This window comes from Canis lupus, chromosome 9, assembly GCF_011100685.1.
Source record: "Canis lupus familiaris isolate Mischka breed German Shepherd chromosome 9, alternate assembly UU_Cfam_GSD_1.0, whole genome shotgun sequence".
NCBI lineage: Eukaryota > Metazoa > Chordata > Mammalia > Carnivora > Canidae > Canis > Canis lupus.
In genome coordinates this window covers 60,433,980-60,455,623 of record NC_049230.1, presented here as the reverse complement: position 1 = coordinate 60,455,623, position 21,644 = coordinate 60,433,980, and the positions used below count along the sequence as shown (strand labels likewise).

Here is a 21,644-nt window from a genome sequence, read left to right as displayed (position 1 = left end):
TCCCAAAGGTGAGCAGGCAGGACAAGGATTGATGTGCCATCTTTTTCAATGGGAAAATGAAACTTAGAGGGGCAGCCACATCTCAGCAGCCTCCCTTGTTTAATGAGGTCTGATTGAGGGTCCCTGGAGCTTGGGAATGGGGTGGTATTGTATGGTGGTTAAAAGCCTGGGCTTTGGAGTCAAGCTGTCCTGCCAGTATGTAACCTTTGGCAAATCACATACTGCAGATAACCTCTGCCTGTTTCCTCATCTGTAAAATGGGGACACACCAGCTACTTCTCGGGGTTTTTGTAAGGATGACACAAAATAATGCACATTACAGAGAAGTTAGCCGCTTCCAAAGACCCAGACAGGAATATTATGGAAAGGATCCTTGACTCTGCCCTCATCCAACCTCCACTCCTACCCCTTTCTAGCCACCAACCCAACTGTGACTCAGCCTTCCCAGTCCCTGCAAAATATGAACCCTGTCTGCTGGTCTGTGTGTCTTGGGGAGACAAGGTATTGGAGCCAGAAGAGATTTAGGGATCTTTCTAGTTGACCATCTATCTTGCACAGATGGGGAAACAGGCCCAGAGAAGAAAGGAAACCCCATATGTCAGCACAGCATACCAGAAGCAAAACTGGAGCTCATATCTCCAGACTCAAAGGCCTTTTTCCTTACAGTCCAGGATGAAACCCCCACCCCCAAGCCTCTAGCTTGGAGCTGCTGGCATTTGAGTTGGGAGAACAGAGTCGAATTATCTCTCCAGGACTGGCCTACGGCCAATTCCAGGCAGCCAAGGGGGATCAGTCCTCGGGCCAACCAGAGCTAGCCAAAGTGGAGCCAGCTGCCCCCATTATGAGAATCATCTCTAGGGTTCGTTGAGCGCCTCCTGGCTTTACAACACATCAGCTCATCTATCTTTGAGAAGGTGTCTTATCATGAACTCCAATTTACAGATGAGGAAACAGTTGGAGAGGCAGACTGACTTCCTGCTTCCAAGCAAAGAATGGAGCCCAAAGTGCATGCTCCATGCACAGCCCCACACCTACCCAGGCTCCAAGTGATAAAGGGGGTGCCTGCTCCTAGAGGAGTGCGGTCAGTGCCTGCGGTGCTGGGGTGGGGTGGGAGAGGGCTGGGCACAGAGGTGTGGCAGGGTGCTGGGTGGGGCGGGTTGGGTACCGTTCTCAGCAGCTCTCTTGAGGTTCTCGATCATGGTGTCGTAGTGGATGCGGCACAGCACCTTCTCCTCCACCAGGCCAAACTCCTCGCCCGTGGACAGCTGGCGCTTGCATGAAAAGCAGGCGAAGCAGGCCAGATGATAGGCATTGCCGCGTGCCCGCCGCACCCAATCGCTGGCATAGATCTGTCGACCGCACCGTGCACACTTGGTCCCAAATCGGCTGTGGGACACCGGGACAGGAAAGGGGGGTGGCAAGGCTCAGACAGGCTACCCCTTCCCCCCACCAAATCCCAGTGGCCCGCCAGCACCCTGCCTCCTGGCCTTTGCGCACCCATACAGTTCTCTTTGCCTGGATCCACCCCATACTCCACACCTCTGCAGGCACCAGCTCATCTGAAGCTGAGCTGGTGGGTGGTTTTTATTTTCTTCTTGGCGCTTTTCTGAGTTTTCCAAATTTTCTACAATGATCCCTTATGTTTGTATGTAATGAATCTGTTCATGAAAATATATCTTAAGTGCTGGGAAAATATAATAATACAATAACATGCAAGTTTTTGAGTACTTACCACATGCCCAGAAAGACTCTAAGTGTTTTATTCTGATTATCTCAATTAATCTTCATTTTGCAGATGAGGAAAATGGGGACCAGAGAGTTAAAGTAACCTGCACAAGGTCACATAGCTTGCAAGGATAGAAACCCAAGATGAGGGGCAGCCCGGGTGGCTCAGTGGTTTAGCACTGCCTCCAGCCCAGGGCCTGATCCTGGAGACCCGGTATCAAATCCCACGTCAGGCTTCCTGCATGGAGCCTGCTTCTCCCTCTGCCTGTGTCTCTGCCTCTCTCTCTCTCTCTCTCTCTCTTCCATGAATAAATAAATAAAATCTTAAAAAAAAAATAAAACAAGATGAACAAACTGTACCCCGGCTGTAGACATGCTCAGAGTTTCTTGGAAGCATAGACGGATATGCATTTGCTGGCTCTGTGCCCTTGAGCAAATTGTTTAACCCCTCAGAGTTCTCACTTTCCCTGCCATGAGCTGAGCTTGGTGACAACAGCAGGGACTACTGCTTAGTACTTTTCAAGCTATTAAGTACCAGGCAGTCCCAGACTCTCAACTCCAGAGCCCCAGGACATTCTAGCAGTAAATGCTACAAAGACAAACAAAAGACCCGGATGAAATGTCCCCTCCCCCATAAGCCTTCCTTGTTGGGCCTTTTCCCCATCTCTCTCCCCACTTGTAGTGTGGCTATTTGGGTGTGGCTGCCTCCACTAGCACATTGGGAACCCCTCCAGGAAGCAGCTGAGTCTGGTTAACCCTGTCGCAGAAGTCAACGCAAAGCCTGACCTCTGAGCACCAGGGAAATTTTGTTCTTTAAGTAGATGACTCATCCCATGACCCTGTCCCAACCCTCAGTCTGTGCACACTCTATTTCAGGGAATGATGCCACCACTCATCCAGCCCCTCAAGCTTAGAAACCTAAATCATGCACTCCTTCCTCTCCACCCCACATCTAACCAGTCATCTGGCATTTGGTTCTTTTCCCTAAGTATCTTTGGGAATCCTCCCCTGTCTAGTGCCACTTGCTGTTCTCCTAGGCCAGTATATGCCCCGCTCTCCCTGTGTCCAGTGCCACCCCAGCCAACAACCATTCCTCCACAGAGTGGCCCCCGCAGTTTCCAGCATTCATGGTGAATCTGGTCCTGCCCAGCTTAAAATCCTTTGCTGACTCCACTCTACCCTCAGGATCTGGTCCAAGATCCTTGGCGTTCACAATACCCAGCAAACCACAATCTCTTAGACTCCTCTCCTCCCTAACTTTCCCCATCCCACTCCCAAGCCGGAGTCCCAGGCAGCTAATACCTAAGGTCAGTGCCAGATCTCTATGCCCCCCTCTGAAGCACATTCCCAGCCCAGGCCTTTGCACAGACTGTGTGCTCCACACACACACACACACACACACACACACACACACACCCCTCCCTGCAGAGTCCCCCAGTCCCTGCACCAGGCTGGCAGTGACCGTCAGGCCGTCAGATGCCTCGGCTCTGCCTCCCACCCGCTGTGTTCCATTGGTTCCTGGGAGAGGACCGAGCTGGGCCTCCGCAGCCCCCCCCCCGGCCGGCGCTTCCACCCGGAGGCGCACTGGGAGATGCCCGTGAGTGTGTGCAAAGATCAGCCTAGCAAACGCCCCTGCTTACAGCCTCCCCTGCTTTGGCAAAGGCAGGCGACTGTCAAGTGAACAAACCGTCTTGGGTTGAGCCGAGTGCGGAGCGCGGAGGCCCGGCCGCCCGGCTCCCGGCGAAGCCGACGCCTCTGTCCCTGACCAGGAGCGCAAGGGGGGCCTGTCGCTGGCGGCGCGCTTTGGGGGGGGGGGGCTGCGCGCCTCTGCTGGGTCCACCGCCCCTGCACCCAGGCGGCCCGGGACCTCGGGACGCGGCTTCCCTAGGGGACAGCCTGGCGAAGCCCGAGGTCTCTTTCCCAATCGCTCAGCAAAGGGCTCGCCCAGCCCAGTCTCCCCGCTCCCCCGAGGGCAGCCCCGGAGTGCCGCGGCCCGGGGGCACCGCCAGGCCCGGGGGAGGGAGCGGCCGCCAGCGCGGAGCAGGGAGCTCGCCGGCCCCGGGGCGCAACGTCTTCACTGCACACCCTCGGCTCCGCGCAACCCCGAGAGATGGAGACTCCGGCACCCATTCTGCACCCGTGGAATGGGAGGTTCGCGGTGGACAAGCGACTTGCCCAAGACCACAAAGAGCGTGGGGCTTGGGGGGTCGAGGTCCGTTCTGAGGTGCAAAAGGAGCCCAGAAGCTGCGGAAGCAGCAGGACGAGAGTGGGTAAGAGCTGGCTCCCAGGTGCATCCGCTGGTAACCGGCCCATCTGGCCCCGTGGTGTCCCTGCTCCCAGCCACGGGTCCTTGCAAAGTCCCACGCATGGGGCCTGGGGCCCAGCAGACTCGGGACGGCGAGGAGTGCTCCCAGGGAGAGGGGAGAGCCGGGAAGAAGGGAAGGTCCCGGCCTCAGCGGCTGCGTCTCCAACCTGTGCTCTGGGCGCCAGCGCCCCGAGTTCCCGCCAGAGCACACCACCCCTGAGCCCCGATCCTCAGCTTAGCTGTGCCAGATTCCTCGTCTTTTACCGGAGATGAGTCCAAGACACCCTCAGGCCCCCGACCTTCCCGCTGCACCAGTCGGGGACGCCCGGCGCCTTCTGCGCCTACACGGTGCATGGTGCGCGCCTTGCTGCCAAGCGGACCCCGCGAGGGATCTCTCACCAACTTGCTCTCCCTCCACGTGTCACCCCAAATGACAAGAGCTGTTCCCAGACCCAGGATCTCCCCGCGCTCCCCGCAGTTCGGCCCAGTCAACGAAATCACCTTTGTGATGGGTCCTGGGATGAGGGTGACGGGGTCATTATGCGGGTTTGGATAGGTTTGCTGGCCGCTTCAGACATGTGTCCCCCACCCAGGGCAGGGGTCAGTGACACAAACAAGGGAGCATGAGGAGGCTTACGATCGAGGCTCTCTGACAAACCGATAGACTCCTTCCCAGGCGGGCTTCGAGGCCCGAGCCGCAGGATTCCGGAAGCAGCGAAATAGGCGCGAGACAACGAAACTTCAAGAATGGGGTGTTCGGGAGCTGCGGAGGGAGCGCCAAAGGGATTAGGGGCGCGGCTACTGCCCTTCCACCCCCAGCCTTGTGCGCGTCCCCCCCTGGGTCCTGGTGTGCACCGGGGGGTAAAGGCGCAAAAAACCGACAGGCTTCGGGCTCGGAGAGGTATCGGGCACATGCCACGCATCCTGGCAGCAGCTGAAAGGATTGGGGTGGCCACCATGCACCTCCTTGCCCTCTCTTCCCCAGCAGGGAATAGAGACATCTGGGTACTAGTGGTTGTGCGGAGGAGCTGTGCGTGCCCCACCACGTCGAGCTCACGCTCCTGGCCTACTTCCTCTGGATACCGAGTTGGTGTTCATTATTTGTTGGATGAATGAACCTCAACGAAAGAGCCTTTTGGAGTTTCACTACCTCTCCGTTCCCCCTCATTACCATACCAGAAGCTAAATCGAAGCTACAAATGCAAAGGCCAATGTTAGTTAGGAAGCTGGAGAGCCAGTGCAGAAACTCAAACTCAGATTCACATATTTTGCATCCAAGACACTCACTTGACTGCGTTAGAGAAATTCTAAGAAGCCAACAAGGTGGATTGGTGGTGGAGCCCCTCCTATCCCCTCTGTTCCTTTCTTTCTGGGCAAACTCTTAGGAGAAGAATCCAGAAAAAACAGAACCAGCAATTATGAGGTTAAAATGCCCCGCTCCTTGGAGCTCCTTGGAGATCCCAGTCGGAGGCCCCTCCCCAGAACTCCTCTCTCCGCTCCCCCAGCATCTGTCCCCCAACAGCTGGCAGCCGCTGGACCCCCTCCCCCACCTCTGCCGCAGTGGGGGGCCTCTGGCTTCCCAGCTCTGAGCCTCCCAGGGGACCCTCGCTCTGGGGGAGGGGGTGGGGTTCTCCCGCTAGACCCAGTGGTTGGGAGCTTGGGTTCTAGGAGGAAGGCCAGAGAAAGCTGAGGGCTTGCCCTAAGTCACAGGGGCCAAGCTCGGGACCAGGAACTTGGGCCTGCTGCCCTTCAGCCCAGCCCAGGACACTCTCTGAACCCCACCCGTACAAACGCCAGGAGCAGGAGTTAACCCTTTACTCCCCATTCCCGTGCGCCAGAGGCAAGAGGGCCAGGGCCCAAGGCAACCTGATCCTGGCAAAGTTGATCTAGTCACAGCCCCCGAGGAGGACCCTCCTGTCCTAGTGATCCTAGGACCCAGCCAGGTCACACACCAGAGCACAGAGTGGCTTCTCCTTGTGCGAAGCCAATGAAACTGGGCAAGGAATCTCAGGGCAGGGAGAGAGAAGTCTTTGCCATTCCATGGACCTCACCTTGTAGAGAGCAGCTGCTGACATATCTCACCTATAAAACAGTACTGAATGTTTAGACTCAGGGATGGTGGAGTCAGGCAGCCAGGAGCCTCACCCAGGACCTGCCACTTAGTAGCTGTAAGACCTCACCTTTCAAGACGTCAGGTCCCCTCCTATCATGTATAGAGCTTAAGAAGAGCTCTACACATTCCGGTGAGCAGTATCCTCACCCCTGCCCAGCCCCTCTTACACTCTGTCACTGAGTGACCCCGGGGGCTCCTCTTTCCTCTCCCTCATGACATCAGTCTCCCCAATCATACAATGGGCATGATGCTGGGGGCACCGAAAGAGGAGGCACTGCAGATCAGTTTGTGCCCTGTTTGGGGGGCAGCTGCTGCAGGTCAGTGGGTGGGAGGAAGCTGTCTAAGGTTGTGGTTGCTGAGGGCACTAGGGATATGAGTGGGCCAAAAAAGGAACTCCATCACCCGCCCCCCCCCCCCCCCCCCCCGCCCCGCAGGACTTTTCTTCACTTCTTGGAAGAAAACAGAAAGAAAAGTGGTCTTAACCCAAAAAGCAAAGTAATTAAAAGTAATTAAAAGCAGTATCATATTTTCCCTGGCGGCCTGCTAGGACTCAGGGAGTAAGGGTTACCTGGAATCTGATTGAAACCACCAGGGCTGGTGGGATCCCTCTTTGGGAGAGACTGAAGGAGCGAGGCCCAGCAGTCTTGCCAAGGCTCCTATGCTCTGCAGCCTCCCGCCTTGCTGAGTTTGGGGGACCTTCCTAACTTCTAACTTCTGGAGCCAGCAACACCAGGCTCTGCCAAGGGAGACTATGGGGGATCTACAGGATGGTGTCAAGGAGGGGCAAGATAAGGGATGGAACAGAAGAGAAACCCTTCCCTGACGGATAAGACCAGAGGACCATGAAAGCCCCCTGGCGTCCCCTCCATGAGGTTTGGCTCCTTCCTCCCTCTCCCTACCCTATTGGGAGATTTTGGCCTCTCCTGGGGCAAAATGCTCCAGTCTACATCCCACCAGATCCTTGACCTTGGTCTTCAGGAAACAGAGGACTAAGAAACTCAGTGCATGGCCTCTCTCTGAGCCCCAGATCTTGAGGGAGGGCTCTGCCTCCCATGCCACCATTCATGCTTTCCCCAGGAAAAGCTCCTTTGCGGCAGCGACCTAGAGCCTGGGCTGCTGCTGAGAGCAGACAATAATCCCCGCCTGACACTCTGAAGCTTTTTCTTTCCCTTTTTGTGGACTTTATTATTTTTGTTACAGGTGGGACTGCCAGGGATGGGTTATGCCTGCAGGGAGACCTGGCTGGGGTAGAAATGATTAGGAAAGCCACAAGTCTTCCCTCATCCCAGGGAATATGAGCTTTTATCCTGTCCATTTTCCTAACCCAAAATCTGTTTTAGTTTTGCTTTTGGGGCTTTTGTCACTGGAAAAGGACTAACTCTCAGAACCTGCTGACCAGAAATGGCCTGGCCCATCCCTCCAGGCAAACCCTGCTCCTCAAACTGCCAGAGGAAATGCCATCAGGGGATTTACTGTGCCCAGCATCCACTCTGCCAAGGGCGACAGTGGAGATAATAGAGGCATCCATAGCACCTGCCATTTAGGGAGACTACTGAGCCCTCCTCCCTATACTGGTCTCCTTGGCATCTCAGACAGACAACCCTGGAAGTAGGAGATAGAGGGCAGAGAGATGTAGTCACCTGCCCAAGGTCACACAGTGATTCATTGTTGGCCAGATAGAGCCCAATTACTGCCTATCCCCACAATAGCTATACTTCCCATCCTCCACCCCACGGCAGCGGGAAGGGTGGGGTGGGGGGCGAACGGGACTCCAGAGCCAGTGGAGGCTCTGAACAATGGGATCAGGATCTAAATTTTGACGAATCCTTGAAAGTCTAGTAAAGCACAGCATCCAAGGAGGCTCGGTACAACCTGGGCATGAGGTGAGGCTGGAGAAGCAGCGAGGAAGCTGCCAGCTCCACCGTCACCAGGAGGGCCAGGAGAGGGGTCTACCCCCTGCCCTACTCTGCAGAAAGAGGTTGAGATATTATCCTGCCAGTTTCCTCAGGCTGGAGCCCTGTTCCTGGCTAGTGATGAGCCCCTAAAACAGCAGTTGGCTTGGTTTTAGTTTTTTTCTTATTGGTTTGTTTTGTTTTATTTTGTTTTTAATCAAATGGAGGCAGGCATAGAACAGGGAGGTGGCAAGACAGGGGCTTTAACCTCTACTTCCTGCCCTGGCCAGCCAATAGTCAGAGGGAACACTGGAGAAAGACATACCCACTACACAATGATAACCCCCTCTGACGCACGCATGTAGCGGTCCACATCCACAAATCCACATCCAGATCATACCCTTGGCTCCTCAATGACCCCTCAGAGAAGAAGTGGAGTAGGAATTATGGGATTTCAGAATTTCCACCCTGTCACCTCTGGGCTCCTGTCCAGATGTAATCTTGTTCCGACTACCTTGCACACACACACAAAGTCGCAACATTCACACAGAGATATACACACTCTTGACACACATAAACTAAGACAAATACTTGTTATAAAGGAGTACACACGCTGTCCTCATACCCCTGAGCTTGTTCAGTGACACATTCCTGTAGTGCCACTGCACAGATCCAGACAACACAAGACACACAGACACTCCTTACATGCTGAGTCCCAGGCCACCTGGTAGACCCCCATCTCTCCATTCACATCCCAGGTGCACAGTCTTTCACATCCATACACAAAAGAAGAATCCACTTCTGAAACCAGGCTCCTTATGGTTTCCCCAGAGTACTCCAGCCCCAAACACTGCAAGCTTCACCCTAGACTCAAGATCCTCTCTTTTCAAGGGCCAGGAGACTCAAAGCCAGGGGCAAGGCGGCAGGCATTACCTTCCACCACTTTCCTTGACTCTCAGGAGCTTTCTGGGCCAGGGGTCTTTCTAGAAAGGCTGAAGACATGATCCCTGCAGAGGCAAGGGTGAGAAGCATGTCTGAGGGTTTTGGGGCTGTTATAGGGGAATAGCTTACTCCACTTCCTGACAAAGCCCTTGGGAACAAGCATCCCTTCCAGAAACCGGTCCCACTCCACTCTCTGGACTCCGTATGCCTGGTGGCGTGGCCTCAGGTCAGGTTCACCCTTCCCACCAGTGTCAGGCCTGTGGCCTGCTGTGCCCCTGACCTCGACTCCAGGACACACAAGGTCAGGCCGGAGCCCTGTTTAGGAGCCGGTGCAGGAGGCAGAGAGGCAGCGATGCTGCGGAGGGGGAGCCTGGCAGCTGTGGAGAAGTGCAAGGAAGAGGCTCTGCAGGGCGGAGAGCCCAGCCCAGGGTAATCCTACTCCGGGCCGTGGTTGCTGGGCCCAACTCCCTCCCTCTCCCCTTCCTGTCGCAGCAGCTCGGAGTCAGAGCGTGGACCCCGAAGAGGCTGAAGCTCTGGACGGAGACGATGACGGAATGGAGGCTGAAACAGGCGCCTGGGACCCGGGCAGGACCCCAGACTGGAAATGCGACACTCGAACGGCGAACGGCGCGGGGGTCTGAGTTGCGGCGGAGCCTGAGAGGTTGGAGCTTAGGGCGAGGTGCTTGGCTATGGGACAGGATCTGATCGCTGCGAGGCTAACGCTTGGGGCTTCACCAGACCGGACCCAGGGAGGAGCCAAGGGCAGAGCCGGTGCAGGAGGCTGGAGCCCAGGTCAGGGCCGGCCGGTAGAGACGCCGGCACTGCTGGAGTCGGAGTAGGGTTGGAACCCAGAGCTGGAGTGCACTGGTGGTGCAGACTGCGGCTGGGATCTGAGCGGGTTGGGGCCAGAATCTAGGACGTCAGGGCTCGACCGAGGCGCTTGATGTCGGAACTGGAGCCAGACACTGCAAGACCAGAGACGGAGCCAGAGCCGCGACCAGAACCGAGTGCGCCGCAGGAACCGGAGGGTGGGCCCCGGGGGCCCCCGACCTGTGCCGGCCCCAGCGCGCGGCCTGGAGCTCCTCGTTCCGGGCAGGCCGAGCCGAGGGCCGCGCAGGGAGTGCGCCCGGGCGGGCTCCATCGCCAGGGACCTGGCGCATCGCAGGCATCCTCGGCGCCGGGCGGCCTGCCTGCCACCACACTGCTGGCCCGGCGGCCGCAGCCTACCTGAAGTAGTCCATCTTGCAGAAGATTTCCTTATTCTTGATGTAGCAGCTGTTCTGCTGCCTCAGCGACGTGCGACACACGGAGCACTCGAGGCACCGCACGTGCCAGATGAGGTTGTTGACCTGGGGAGGGGGCAGAGGTAGAAGACGGCTCAGAGCCGGCCTCTCTCCCGGCCGGGCCCCAGCCTCCCGGCCCCTTTGCTGCCGCAGTAGCTGGAGGTCTAAAGGTGCGTGCGTGTGACTTCCCTACTTTTCTTCTGTAGCAGGGGAGCTTAGGAAGTTAGAATTAAACTTTTCCCGTTTTCCAGATGGAAACCCGGCGGCCGGGGTGGGGGGTGGTGGTGGGGGGGATACAGAGAGGCTCTAAGATTTGCCCAAAACTGCACAGTCAGGCAGCGGCTGAGCCAGGATTAGGAATTTGGTGGACCTGGCGCCGCCTTTGAGGTGCTCAGGGCTGCGACCCACACGCCGCCAACGCGGCAACCTCCCGCGCGCGCCTCACCTTGAGCAGGTACCGGTCCAGGATCTCGAGGCCACAACTGGAGCAGATGTTCTTGCCGGCGGACGGCACGGAGGAAGCGGCGGAAGGCGGCGAGCAGACGGATGGCGTGCTGGGCGTGCAGGGGGAGGCCCGACCCTCGTCCTTGTCCAGAGCGCCCGCCAGGGCCTCGGCGTCCGACTGAGCCTGCAGCCGGGGACACAGGGAGCACCGCACGCTGAGATGCGCGCCCAGCCAGGTGCGCAGCGCCGCTGCCGCCTCCGAGCCAGACCTGGGGCCCCCGCGCATCAGTCGGCAACGAAATCCTCCCGAGGCGCCGCGCCCTGGGCTGCTGGGCTACAGGATGGGGATGGGGATGGGGATGGGGATGGGGATGGGGATGGGGATGGGGATGGGGATGGGGATGGGGATGGGGATGGGGATGGAAGGGCCTGTCGGAGGGGAAGGGACGGCCCAAAGTTTGAACCTGCGCGTCCTGGGTGCTGGGGACAGTTAAAGTCTACGTTTCCGGGCGGGAAAACGGAGGCTCAGAGAGGGGCGGCGCCTTCCCGCAGTCGCCCCCGGCGCATGGGCAGCGGTTCGGGGCGGGAAAGCCGGCCGAGGTCCCGGGGCCGGGCAGCCGGGGGACGGGGGGCGGAGGCAGGACCCGGCAAACTCACCATGGCGGGCGGCGCGGTCCCTTCAAGGCAGCGGGTGGTCGCTTTGCAGCCGGACCCCGGCTGGGCCATCACCTGGGGGAGGGGGAGGGAACTCAGGCGGCGGCGGCTGCAGAACTGGCTCCGCGCAGCCTGAGCCCAGCGCCTCCCCGCGCCTGTTATATAAACCGGCGCGGAACAATGAGTCTTAACTTTGTAGTGGGCATTTAAAGCCCTTCCCCACAAAAGCGGTGTCTCTCTAATGAAGCAATTTGAATTTGGATTGGATTTTTTTTTTTCCCCTCTCTCTCCCCCTCTCCCTGCACTTAACCCGTGGCTCTTGAAGTAATCGCTTAGTTCCCTTGCAATCCAAGCCTCTGAGGGGGGGAAAAAGAAAAAAAAAAAAAAAAAAAAACACACGCGCACACACACAAACTACCTGCAATTAGAAATTGTCGTGAATGCCCAAGATAAGAGGTAGCCAGAGTGTCAATTCCAACTGTCAATCAGTGAGATCCATCAGGCCGCCCAAAGAATTGCAAATTTGATTTTTTAATGGTAGTAATTAAAAATCGAATTTTTCCTCCCTCCACCCACCCCCCCCCCCTTCTCCTTCCTCGCTCCCTTCTCCTCCTCTAGACGCAAAATGCAAAAAGGAGAAAAGGGAGAGAGAAAGGAAGAAAGGAAAGAAAAGAAAAAGGAGACGAGGGGGGCGTTCGGGGAAAATAAAACCCGGGGTGCGGGTGCGGGGAGCATCAGCTCGGCAGCCCAGCGCCGCCAGATTGATGCGGAGAGGTTGACGCGGATTCAGGCGCCCCTCGAGGGCCAGCGGGAGGGAAACCCCGAGCAGAGCGGGGGGCGAGACCCGGGGGGAGATGGGACCGAAGAGAGAAAAGAGGCGTCCAGGGAGAGGGAGAAGCACCCGCCAGCCCCTCGGCGCGCCCGGGACCGGCCCCGCGTCGGGATTCTCAGCGTTGCGCCAGCACAACCCCCGGCGCATCGCGCTATCAGCGCCTATTCAGACGGACAATACCCGCCTCGCCTCCTCTTGATTCGCCTGTGTCTTTGCTAAATCGCTTTTTGAGAAATTCCTCCAGCATTTGCATAATGTGTTCCCGCTTTCCGCGACCCCCCTCCGCAGCCGCGCGAGCTCACACACTCACTTGCACACCCTCGCGGGCGCACCCCGGACCCCTCCTCCCCGCGGCCGCCCGGCCCCTGCCCCGCTGCGGCCCGGGCCGCTCGCTCGCTCACCTGGTCGGTGGCGGGGCCGCCCTCGGCCGGCAGCCGGCAGCCCTCGGGCAGCGCCGGGGCGGCGGTCTCATGCTTCCAGTACATGCATGGGCCGGGAAGCGGCGGCGGAGAGCCGCGCGGAGCCGGGCCACGGCCACTGCGGGAGCAGAGCCTGAAGCAGGAGCCCCAGCAGAGCCCAGGCCCCCGGCCCCCGCCCCGGCCCCGGCCCCGGCCCCCGCCCCGGCCCCCGCCCCCGCCCCGGCCCGCGCGCAGCAGCCCCGGCCTGCCTGGCTGCTGCCGCCGCTGCCTCGCAAGAAGGTCCCGACAAACTTGGAGAGGCCCCCGCCCCCTCCTCCCCTCCCCCTCCCCCTCCCGGTAGTCCTCCTCCTCCTCCTCCTCCTCCTCCTCCTCCTCCTCCTCCTCTCCCTCCTCCTGGTCCTCCTCCCCCTCCAGCTGCCGCGGCGCCCCTGCCACTGGAGCCCCGCTCGCTCGGTTCAAGATGAGTCATGCGTGACCAATCCCCGCCCCGCCAAGGCAGAGCGAGACACACACAGCGAGGCAGCGACCCAGAGACACACACACAGACACACAGACACACGCAACCTGGGAGCTGCTGACAGACACTCCGAGCGGACGCGCAAAGGCACCAACACCCCTGCCTCCACTCAGCTCAGCTCCCGGACGCGCCTCCCTCGGGGGCACCCACAGCCCTAGGGCGCAGCCCCACTCGCAGGTACAAGAGGAACCCACGGTCACACCTTGGGCCGAGATGGAGCCCACGTGAAGTCACAGGCTACACTCTGTTTACGCGGTCCCACTCGTGGCACGCTTGTGTACACAGCGATGCCAGGGATTACCTGTTCACATCATCTACAGGAGCAGGAGCACAAGGCAGCCGCACTACACACCTGCACAAATGCCTCTGCTCCCTCACGACCAGAGCGGGTACCGGCTCCTAAGGACTGAATGGGACTGGGTTGGGTGGGGGATGGGGAGTTACTTGGTAGGGGTGGCGGGCGGTTCTCTCCCTCAATTCTCCCGGGAGGGATTGCCTGGGATATCCAGGTTCCCTCTGGGATCTGCTGAGCCATCCGGTCTAACGCACACCTCACCTTCTGTAGGGTTCTACTGATAGACAAGTTGAGAAGGCAGGGGGAGCCCAGGCCTGTGGTTCGGGGACAGAGCCCCTAAACACACACACACACACAGACACACACACCCCTCAGACTCAAATACAGAGGCTTACCCACACCAAGACTCCGCATTATACACACACAAGTGGACACTCACAGCCTCCAGCCCCCTTCTCCACACACAAACTGAGCCTAGAGACACACATGTAAATACACATCATCTTTGAAAAACAAATATGCACACTCAGACTTAGATCCAACCTGGTAAACATCACAACACCTCACCCCCTACCATCATCACAACCCCTGATTGCCCTCATTTACAGATGTGCACCCCACACAACTGTTTTTACACCTGTACTCACGAGTGTACTCAAGAGAGCACAGATACCTACAGAGCTCCAACCCCATGTAAAACCTCATGTCCTCCACTCAGACACCCACAGATATGCCCACACATCCCTACAGATAGAAAAATTACCATTTATAGGCAGAAACAGTATACACAGCTCTGCAGGCACAGGATTCTTGATAGTTACAGCCTCAATCATGCAAACACACACACAGGCACAAATAGCAGACAAGGGTATCTGCACCCCGGTGTCATACTAAAGACCCACAACCGTCTCCCTGAAAGATGCAAATACTGTTCCTTTATAGACACCAATATACACAGAATCAGCCCCAGCCCCATCCAATGCCATCTCCCACTCCCACCTAGTGATTTAGTGCTCTCGGACCCAGAAATTTAGAGTGAGAAGTTTCTCTCTGAATCTTAATCTTTATTTGAAGAGCATGATTGCCGTGTGAAAGCTAGTGAGATGTGTGCATATACACACATGCGCACACACATACACATGCGCCCTTAAACATCCACATAACCACAGATGAATAATTGCCTCCCCCTTAGTTATCTCTTTGCACCGAGTAAACTCAACTACTCTATTATTCTCTTTAACCTTTGCAGCAGCACTACAAGGAGGTTATGTTATTATACTTATTTTTAAAAAGTGGGCTCCATGCCTAATGTGGGACTCGAACTCACGACGGAGATCAAGAGTTGCGTGCTCTTCTGACTGAGCCAGCCAGATCCCCCTGTTATTATATGTATTTTGTAGTTGAGGAAACAAATGTGCAGGAGCCCCATCTCAGGCTGTAGCACTCAGACTCCAGAAACCAAACTCTCACCTACTACTCAGTTCCACTCCTGAGTTCAGATTAGGTACGCAGGAAATCAAAATTGGAATAAGAGGTGTTAATCTCAATAGTGAGAGACTCTGGAGCCAGTCTTAGCATTGGCTTTTATTACCTCGTAACCCCAGACAAGGTGTTCGGTTCCTGCTTCAGCCTCAGCTTCCTCATCTGCGAGATGGGTGTGACAACAGAGTCCACTTCTTATCCTTGTGAAAATTGAGCAAATGATCTATGTCAAAGGGCTCCCATCTTACAGGATGGACCGGCTACATCTTCCAGGTATTATTCTACTAGACGCCACATCAGTTTTTTAAATGGGGGATGGCAGGGCATAAATTAACCAAATGATCAAATATGCTTCGAATAACTTACCTGAAGGAGCTGCTGAGCCATTATTCCAATCCAAGATTTGCCTGACCTCCACGGAGACAGGACTGAACTTACTTTGAAAAATGAAATCTCTCTTCTAACAACTCCTGACTCTAGCAGGAAGGAGAGTCCATATATGAGTGACTTTGAGAAAATCAGGATCAGCAAATTCAGTGCATTCCATCAGGATACTAAATTTCTGCCTACAGGAGACTGTGGGCAAGTCACTTAGCTTCTCTGAGCCCCAGTGTCCTCGCTTGCAGAATGGAGATTCCAACATTATCTCTCAGCAATGTAGCAATGAACCATATATTAAAAACTAATATTTGTAAAGTGTCACCTCGGTTTCTGGCGTTGTATAAATACCTTCCATGTAGAATGTCATACAGAATCTGTATATACAATGTCATCGGCATCGTGCATATATGACATCATAAGCATCACATATAGGGTACAATGTGATCTAGTCTTTATCTCATTCTTTCTCCTGGTCACTAAATAGGATGTGATCATTTCATCCTCCAAGGTGAATTTTGCCATTCTTCTCCACTGAAGTCTAGGTCCAAGGTTTGGGTTTAAAAAGAGGCTTCAATAATAACTGGATAATTCGTGGGAGTGCCCCCCCCCCCCCAGCAGCAGTTCCGCCCCACTGGGGTGTAATTCTAGGAAGGTAATGTGAGCCCAGGGGAGGCTAGAGACCCAGCTTCACATTTATTCACTCTGACAGCTAAATTGGTGAGCAAGGGGGGCGGGGAAGTTAGATGAAAGTCATTTCAGAGTAAATACTAAATACAAGATTTAAACATTCAGGTTTGACAAATGGGAAATGAGCAATGGGAAGGGACACAGGCAGTACACCCTTTCCCAGCTCGGGACCCAGTCCTTACCTTGTGACCCTCCTGGGCATTTCCTGTTTGAGAGGAGGAAAGACCACAGAAAGAGTATGGACTGCATGACCTGGGCAAGGAGTTTGCCTCCCCTGGCCTCAGTGTCCTCATTAGTAAAATGTGTGTGTGTCATCTGAATCAGACCACTGGGGAAGTGATGGAAAGAGCACTAGCCTTGGAGTCAGATCAACCCAAAGCCAGTCTCAGCCCAGCCACTTCCTGCCTGGGTGAACTTGGAAGGGTCAATTAACTAAACCTCAGTCACCCAGAGTCCCCTTCTAGTTTTGACATTTGCTATGTGAATTCAGGACAAAGGGCAATAATAAAGCATTTACTCCTTGCCAGGCTAGGCGCTGCAAACACAGAATGAACCATCCTGGTCCCTGCCCACGAGGAGCCCAGTCTGTTGGGAGAGAAGACAGCCAGCATTTGCAGTGTAACGTGACAGGTGCTCCACAGTGGGTGGCACAGAAGGAGGGGCATTTCACCAGGCTTACAGGGCAGGCGTGTCAGGAAAGGTATCCTGGAGGAGGTGACCTTTGAGTGAAGTCCTAGAGGATGAGTGACTGTGACTCAGGCTAGGCCTGAGAGGAGCTGGGTCAGGATGGAGACTGGGTGCCCAGTGGATGGTTCATTAGATGAAGCTGAGGGGGCAAAAGGAACTAGACTGTGGAGGGCTGAGTGCCAGGTGAGGAGTTTGCATTCATCTGGAAAGCTTTGCGTCTGCCAGCCGAACTGTACAGCAAGCAGCATCCTGGTTCTGCAGATGCAGTCTGGGATGGTGGCTAGGGATGCCGGGGTTGGAACTGGGTAGCCTGAGTTGATACCTGACTTTATTACACACTGGTTGTGGGACCTAAGGCAAGTGACGAGCTCCATGAGCCTCATTTTCCTCAACCATAAACGAGGCATTAACAGAATCCAAAGGAGCTGTGATGAGCCCAGAACCAAGATATGGATGGCTCAGCGGTTTAGCGCCGCCTTCAGTCCAGGGCGTGATCCCGGAGACCGGGGATCGAGCTCACAACCAGCACCCAGTATGGAGCCAGCTTGTGTCTCTGCCTCTCTCTCTCTCAATCTCTGTGTCTCTATGAATAAATAAATAAAATCCTTAAAAAAAAAAAAAAAGAAGACCAAGATACATCTCCAAGGTAAAAGTTTGGCACTGGCCTGGCATCCAGCAAGCATGTGGTCACCCAGTGAGTGTCACGAGGGCACAGAAAGCTCTTATTAAGTGGGAAGTCCTCAAAGGGCTAGATGCCTTTAACATACAAACTGTGAGTGTCCCTCAAAGGCTTTTGACAATGAAGATGACATGGTCAAATTGAGGGCTTGGAAAGATGATTGAAGCAGTGGCTTGAGGACAGATCTGAAGGGGCTGTATCCTTCACTGCACTGAGTCCTGAATATATTGCAATTATCTAAGGGTGAGGTGAGGAGGCAGTTGCAAGGACAAGGAGGATAGAAGAAAGAAGAAATATAATGAAGAGATAATTGTTGTATGTCCCGTTATTATGTTATAAAGGATCATATATATATTTATAACTATACATACAATATATACGATGTTATGCAGAACCATATTATATATGTTATATATAATACATGTATTTTATGTATTATATGCATCTATACAACATCATATATAACTAATATGTAAAATTGATCGTTTAGAAGACAGGATGTGAGGAGTAGGGGAGTGGCAAATAATGTCGAAGATAACTCAGGGTTTTCTCATTTTTTACTTATGATGTTCTTCCTCATGGCATGGAACATGGGAGTGACTGGGCAAAGGAGAATAAGGAACTTAGATTGGATTTAACATGCCAGGGGAGTATGGTGGAGGTGCCCAGAATGAACTGGATGTTAGGTCTGGCTCAGAAGACAGGCTGGAGCTGCAGAAGGGAACCTCCGATACATCAGTGCAGGGATGGCAGCTGAAGCCATGGGAGCTGAGATTTTTATAGCCTTGAGGATTAATTCCACATACAGAAGAGAGTTGATTTGTTTGCTTTTTGTTTTCAGGGGAAAGCAACTTGTCCCTGAGGCTAATCTTATTTTCAGTGAGAGTGATTTTTTTTTAAAAGATTTTATTTAGTTATTAATGAGAGAGACACACACACACAGAGAGAGAGAGAGAGAGAGAGGCAGAGACACAGGCAGAGGGAGAAGCAGGCTCCATGCAGGGAGCCCGACGTGGGACTCGATCCCAGCCTCACGCCCTGGGCTGAAGGCAGGCGCCAAACCGCTGAGCCACCCGGGCTGCCCTGAGAGTGATTTTTGAATGATAAAAAATCTTAAATAATTTTTAAAAGTATACAAACATGTAAATCTTATCATTTGTATTTCTGTCGGACATACAGTGATATAAGCTAAAACAGAATTGGACGTTTGAGAAGCAGAAAGACAACTAACTGCCTTGGGGACAGTGAGGATGAGCAGGAAGATGTCTGTTTGACGAGTGGGGTGCGGGTGAGAAGGGACTTCCCAGGTAGAAGGAACATCTTGAGCGAGGACAATGGGAGGTCTGGCAGATTGCATCACCTTTGGGGTGTCCATGCAGTTGGCTTTGGTTAGGGGGAGAATGTGTTTGGGAACAGATTGTGGAAGGCCACATACACCTGGCTTATCCTATGGGTACAGAGGTTCAGAGGTGTCTTAACTCCTCATATGATTAGCTCTCACTTCAATAGGCTTTGTTCCTCTTCCTCCAAGATTATTTTTTCTTTTTAAAGATTTTATTTATTTATTTGACAGTGAGAGAGAGAGACAGAGAGACAACAGAGAGAGAGCACACAAGCAGGGTGAGCTCAGGCTGAGGGAGAGGGAAAAGCAGGCCCTCCAATGAGTGAGGAGCCAGATGTGGGGCTCGATTCCATGACTTGAGGATCATGACTTGAGCCGAAGGCAGATGCTTAACTGACTGAGCCACCCAGGCACCCCCTCCTGCATTTTTCTAAACCTTTTGCCTGGCTTGTGTTTAAACATCCTGCAGCACTCAGCTCAGGTATTGCTTTCTCTGGAAAATGGTCACAAAGCCTTATCAGCAAAAGTTAAATGGCTCTCTCTCAGAAGTGAATACAGCTTTATTCAGAAATGTAAAGGTAGAGTTTATTTATGTGTTGCAAATGGTCCCCAGTTCCACTTTATTTTTTATAATTTTTATTTTTTTATGATAGTCACACACACACACACACAGAGAGAGAGAGAGAGAGAGAGAGGCAGAGACACAGGCAGAGGGAGAAGCAGGCTCCATGCACCGGGAGCCCGACGTGGGATTCGATCCCGGGTCTCCAGGATCGTGCCCTGGGCCAAAGGCAGGCGCCAAACCGCTGCGCCACCCAGGGATCCCCCCAGTTCCACTTCTTACTACAGAGTGGAAAACTGGTAAATCTTTCCTTCGTTAAAAACTCAGTTCTTCAATATTATCTCTTGAATAAAACTTGCATTAATGTTAAAAAAAAAGGGGGGGGAGAGATTGTGCCTTCCCATCTCACACCCGCCACCCCTGGCACGTGGCAGATGCTCAGCACATACCTGAATGAATAACTTTCCTTTTGATGAGGTCGCCCACCAGAAAGCTTCTCAATGGGGAGAGAGCTGCTTTTAGAAGAGGAAAACTTAATTTGATTTTTTATGGCTAAATTTTAAATTCTATTTCTAGCTTACAAAGATCACAGGACATATTAAAAACAAAATGCCATTCTGTGTAATTAGGACTCCTAGCCAAGTAAGACCAAATGCAGAAGGAAGATATAGTCCCACATCCCGGGATAAATTCTGACAGATCTGTTTTTTATACCTGGGATTCAAGTCTCTCTCCAGAGACCACTAGGGAGAGCCTGCTTGAGAATGAACCAACCCAGATGAAATCGAGAGATCGATTTCTGACTGTATCGAACACTTGGACTTTTTGGTTACGTAAGCCAAGTAAATTCCTACCATAAGGTAGCCGGAGTAGTATTTGTCACTTGAAGTGAGTCCTTACTCATCTGCTCACACAGCTGGAGCTATGAGTCTAACTCAGAGCATACCTGATGCCAAAGCTCTCTGGGTCTTAGTCTCCTCCTGTGCACAGGAGGACACTGAATCCGTACCCGTATGATTTTTTTTCAGTGCAGAGATGGTATGGATAGCCAGGTCTCTATCCCAAAAGATGTGATGAGGAACTGACAATACTCACTGCACGCCATTCTATCACTGTGGTGGGAAAATAGCCACTCTGTATGTGAGTGGACATGGCTATGATCCAGGAAAAATTTATTTTTACAGACATTGAAATTAAAAATTCATTTATTTTTCGTGTGTCACAAAATAGTATTCTTCTTTTTCCTCAACATTTAACAATGTGCAAGCCATTCTTAGCTTTGTAGGCTGTACAGAAAGGGACATCCGTGTAACACCAAACATAGGTGTTTGCAGGCCTGAGTTCTACCTGGTGCTGTTTACTATGGGATCCCAGCCAAGCTTCTTTGTCTCTCTCGGGTTTTTGTTTTGTTTCGTTTTGTTTTTCCATCTGGGCAATGAGGGGCCATATGGGTCAGCCTCTCAAAGCCCTTCAGCTCTCAAGTACCACACTTTTTTTTTTTTTAATCAACAACTATTTATTGAGCATCTATTATGTAGACAACACATGGTTTTACATGTTGGGCATGTAGCAGCAAGTAGAAGTTCCTGCTCACACGGAACTTATATTCTTTTTTTTTTTTTTTAAGATTTTATTTATTTATTCACGACAGACACACAGAGAGAGGCAGAGACACAGGCAGAGGGAGAAGCAGGCTCCATGCAGGGAGCCTGACGTGGGACTCGATCCTGGGTCTCCAGGATCACACCCCAGGTTGAAAGTGGCGCTAAACCCCTGGGCCTCCAGGGCTGCCCGAGAACTTATATTCTAATGGGAAAAAAAAGATTAAACTGATGTCTAAAATTGGATAGTGGTAAATGCTATTCAGAAAATGAAGAAGAGAAGAAAAAAAACAAAGAAAATGAAGAAGAGGGAGGATTGGGAAGTGACAGGGCTGTGATTTTCGAAAGGGAGGTCAGGTGCCCTCTTGACCACTGATATTTGAACACAGACACAGACAAATGAGGGAGTGGGCTCTGTGGAATCTGATGTAAGGGCCTTGGGGTGGGGGCTTCCTTATATTCAAGAAACAGCAAGAAGGCTGGTGTGGCTGGAGCACAAGGAACAAAGGCGGTAGCAAGAAGCCATCAGGACAGACAGGCAGTTGGAGACAGGCCACTCAAGGCCCTGGAGGTCTCTGGATTCTACTCTAGGTGTGATGCAAAGCCACCAAGACAGGAACGATGTGCTCAGATTTTAAAAAGGATCACTTTGGCCAACCGTGTGGAAAATTGACTCTGAGGAGGCACTAATGGAGGCAGGGAAATCATCAGGAATGCCCCGCAAGAGTCCAGATGACAACGGCTTGAACAAAAACTGTAGTGTTGGGTGTTGGTGTGAAGTGGTTGGATTCAAGATGGATTC

At 53.6% G+C, this 21,644-nt stretch overlaps 1 protein-coding gene across 4 annotated transcripts in view; it reads right to left on the bottom strand.

Moving 5' to 3' along the window:
* LHX6 (LIM homeobox 6) overlaps positions 1-12,730 on the bottom strand; it is a 37,511-nt gene extending 24,781 nt beyond the window's left edge. For 2 of the 4 annotated variants that reach the window (XM_038549458.1, XM_038549459.1), the window contains exons 1-5: positions 12,592-12,725; positions 11,362-11,433; positions 10,706-10,888; positions 10,205-10,326; positions 1,166-1,386 (exon numbers count right to left, since the gene is read on the bottom strand). In XM_038549458.1, the coding sequence (XP_038405386.1) occupies positions 1,166-1,386; positions 10,205-10,326; positions 10,706-10,888; positions 11,362-11,433; positions 12,592-12,675 (682 nt within the window). In that variant the 5' untranslated portion in view covers positions 12,676-12,725. Of the gene's footprint in view, positions 1-1,165; positions 1,387-10,204; positions 10,327-10,705; positions 10,889-11,361; positions 11,434-12,286; positions 12,338-12,591 lie in introns of those variants that run through there. The other 2 variants (XM_038549460.1, XM_038549461.1) reach the window with 2 other exon arrangements.
* Positions 12,731-21,644: the final 8,914 nt, after the last annotated feature.